The sequence below is a fragment of the Protobothrops mucrosquamatus genome, unplaced genomic scaffold (assembly GCF_001527695.2).
Source record: "Protobothrops mucrosquamatus isolate PMUCROS unplaced genomic scaffold, P.Mucros_1.0 scaffold_12, whole genome shotgun sequence".
NCBI classification, from domain to species: domain Eukaryota; kingdom Metazoa; phylum Chordata; class Lepidosauria; order Squamata; family Viperidae; genus Protobothrops; species Protobothrops mucrosquamatus.
This window is the reverse complement of record NW_015386088.1, coordinates 55,835-59,169: the sequence shown is the minus strand read 5'-3', so window position 1 is coordinate 59,169 and position 3,335 is coordinate 55,835. Positions and strand designations below refer to the sequence as shown.

Genomic DNA, 3,335 nt, shown 5'->3' with positions numbered 1-3,335 from the left:
TGGGCCAATCACTAGGAGACGGTGAGTTCTAGTCCCGCCTTAGGCATGAAAGCCGGCTGGGTGACTGTGGGCCAATCACTAGGAGACGGTGAGTTCTAGTCCCGCCTTAGGCATGAAAGCCGGCTGGGTGACTTTGGGCCAATCACCAGGAGACGGTGAGTTCTAGTCCCGCCTTAGGCATGAAAGCCGGCTGGGTGACTGTGGGCCAATCACTAGGAGACGGTGAGTTCTAGTCCCGCCTTAGGCATGAAAGCCGGCTGGGTGACTGTGGGCCAATCACTAGGAGACGGCGAGTTCTAGTCCCGCCTTAGGCACGAGAGCTGGCTGGGTGACTGTGGGCCAATCACCAGGAGACGGTGAGTTCTAGTCCCGCCTTAGGCATGAAAGCCGGCTGGGTGACTGTGGGCCAATCACTAGGAGACGGCGAGTTCTAGTCCCGCCTTAGGCACGAGAGCTGGCTGGGTGACTGTGGGCCAATCACCAGGAGACTGGGAGTTCTAGTCCTGCCTTAGGCATGAAAGCCAGCTGGGTGACTTTGGCCCAATCACCAGCAGACGTTGAGTTCAATCCCACCTTAGGCACGAAAGCCAGTCCCCCTCTGTCTCAGCCCATCCCACCCCACAGGGTCGTTGTCGTCGGAAAAATAGGAAGCGGAAACTGTCTCGGATTACGTTGGCCGCCTTGAGTTGTAGGTGTCAGAATAAAGGCGGGATACAAATAAACAATTGAAATCAATCAGTAACTTTTCATTGCATTGTGCGAATTCACAAAGCGGCTGCCTGCTTTTCATCCAGCAGCAGAACTTCTACAGCAAAGGCAATTAAAAAAAAACAAAACAAAACAAAACGGGATTTATTCGTCTGGCAGGCAGCGCAATCAGGGGGATTTTCTCCTCTTTGGAAAATCCCAGGAGATTTGAGGAACTGGGAACGAGGTCCTTTTCTCCAGATAGCTCTCCGTCTGCAAAGCCTCCCGCCGTCCTCCCCCCCCCCCACAGGCCGGCAAGACGTGGAGCTGAACCCTCCTGAGGTCATCCCCGAGTCAGTTGCCAAGAATGTCTTACCGCCAGCCCTCTGACCCAACAGCACCCAGGGCTTATCTGCAGGATCATGCTGTCTCCCCAGCTGACATAACCTAATTCTCTCTGGGCCAGAAAGCCTTGGTCCTCGCCTGCCTTCCCACACCCGCCAGGGAGGGCTGGAAGCGAGCAACAGAGGGCTGGTGTGCCACAGAATACGGAGGGGAGGGGAGGGGAGGGGAGGGGAGGGGAGAGGAGGGGAGAGGAGAGAAGAGAAGAGAAGAGAAGAGAAGAGAAGAGAGGAGGTAGAGTAGAATAGAATAGAATAGAATAGAATAGAATAGAATGCAGAATAGAGTAGAATACAATAGAATAGAATAATAATATAGAATAGAATAGAATGTACAATAGTGTAGAGTAGAGTAGATTAGAATAATATAGAATAGAATAGAATATAGAAGAGAATAGGAAATAGAATAGGAAATAGAATAGAATAGAATAGAATAGAATGCAGAATAGAGTAGAATACAATACAATAGAATAATAATATAGAATAGAATAGAATGTACAATAGAGTAGAGTAGAATAGAATAATATAGAAGAGAATAGAATATAGAAGAGAATAGGAAATAGAATAGGAAATAGAATAGAATAGAATGCAGAATAGAGTAGAATACAATACAATAGAATAATAATATAGAATAGAATAGAATGTACAATAGAGTAGAGTAGAATAGAATAATATAGAAGAGAATAGAATATAGAAGAGAATAGGAAATAGAATAGGAAATAGAATAGAATAGAATAGAATAAACAGAGTTGGAAGGGACCTTGGAGGTCTTCTAGTCCAACCGTCTGCTCAAGCAAGACACCCTATACCATTCCGCACAAATGGCTGTCCAGTCCTTCCTTAAAAACCACAGATAGTTTAGTGAAGAGGACCAGGGGGGACATGATGGGCCCTCAAGGCCCATCTATTCCGTGCGGCCGGCCTGGCGTAGTTTGATTATGTTTTAGTGGGGGTTTTTGTATGGGTGTGTTTTTAGAACTGGCCCGTTATTTAATTTGATTTTAGAACTGCCTATATTTATCATGGTTTTTATTATCGCCTGTTCACCGCCCTGAGTCCCGTAAGGGAGATAGGGCGGTATATAAATTCAATAAATAAATAAATAAATAAATAAATAAATAAATGATAGCAGTCTTCCAGTATTTCAGGGGCCGCCCCAAAGAAGAGGGAGTCAAGCTCTTCTCCAAAGCGCCTGAAGGCAGGACAAGAAGCAATGGATGGAAACTGATCAAGGAGAGAAGCAACCTGGAACTAAGGAGAAACTTCCTGACAATTAGAACAATTAACCAATGGAACTCCTTGCCTCCAGAAGCGGTGAATGCTCCAACACTGGAAGTTTTAAAGAAGAGACTGGACAGCCATTTATCCGAAGTGGTATAGGGTTTCCTGCCTGAGCAGGGGGTTGGACTAGATGACCTCCAAGGTCCCTTCCGACTTTATTATTATTATTAACAACCTGCCTCCAGAAGCTATGAATGCTCCAACACTGCAAGTTTTTAAGAAGAGACTGGACAGCCATTTGTCTGAAATGATATGGGGTTTCCTGCCTGGGCAGGGGCTTGGACTAGATGACTAGATTACAACAACAACAACAACAACAATAATAATAAAGTTGGAAGGGACCTTGGAGGTCATCTAGTCCAACCCCCTGCTCAGGCAGGAAAGGCTATACCATTTCGGACAAATGGCTGTCCAGTCTCTTCTTAAAAACTTCCAGTGTTGAAGCATTCACCACTTCTGGAGGCAGGTTGTTCCTCTGGTTAATTGTTCTGACTGTCAGGAAGTTTCTCCTTAGTTCTAGGTTGCTTCTCTCTTTGGTTAGTTGTTTTTATTATTATTATTATTATTATTATTATTATTATTATTATTATTATTATTATTATTATTATTAATTATTAATTATTATTATTATACCACATAAACCCAAATGTTGAAGCCATCATAAATACGAGCTCATTCCCAAACACCCACATAATCCTCCTCTTCCTCCTCTCCTCAAACCCCCCTCCCTTCTAGCACTGATGATGTTACTTAGTTGGGTCATGAAACGTCCGCAGGAAAACCACCCAGCTCAGAGAGCACCAAGGACCCCATAATCATCCTCTTCCTCCTCCTCCTCTCCTCAAACCCCACCTCCCTTCTAGCACTGATAATGTTACCTAGTCGGGTCATGAAACGTCTGCGGGAAAACCGCCCAGCTCAGAGAGCATCAGGGACCCCCACAGTTCAACCCCGAAGTACGAATAT

General features: G+C 45.3%; 1 protein-coding gene across 1 annotated transcript in view; it reads right to left on the bottom strand.

Annotated features, from left to right (window-relative positions):
* Window positions 1-3,335, bottom strand: part of LOC107293876 (nuclear receptor corepressor 1-like) — a gene marked incomplete at both ends in the record, with an annotated part of 107,081 nt that overhangs the window by 49,128 nt on the left and 54,618 nt on the right. The window contains one exon of the mRNA XM_029285549.1: window positions 1,064-1,197. Coding sequence (XP_029141382.1) covers window positions 1,064-1,197 — 134 coding nt within the window. The remainder of the gene's footprint in view (window positions 1-1,063; window positions 1,198-3,335) is intronic.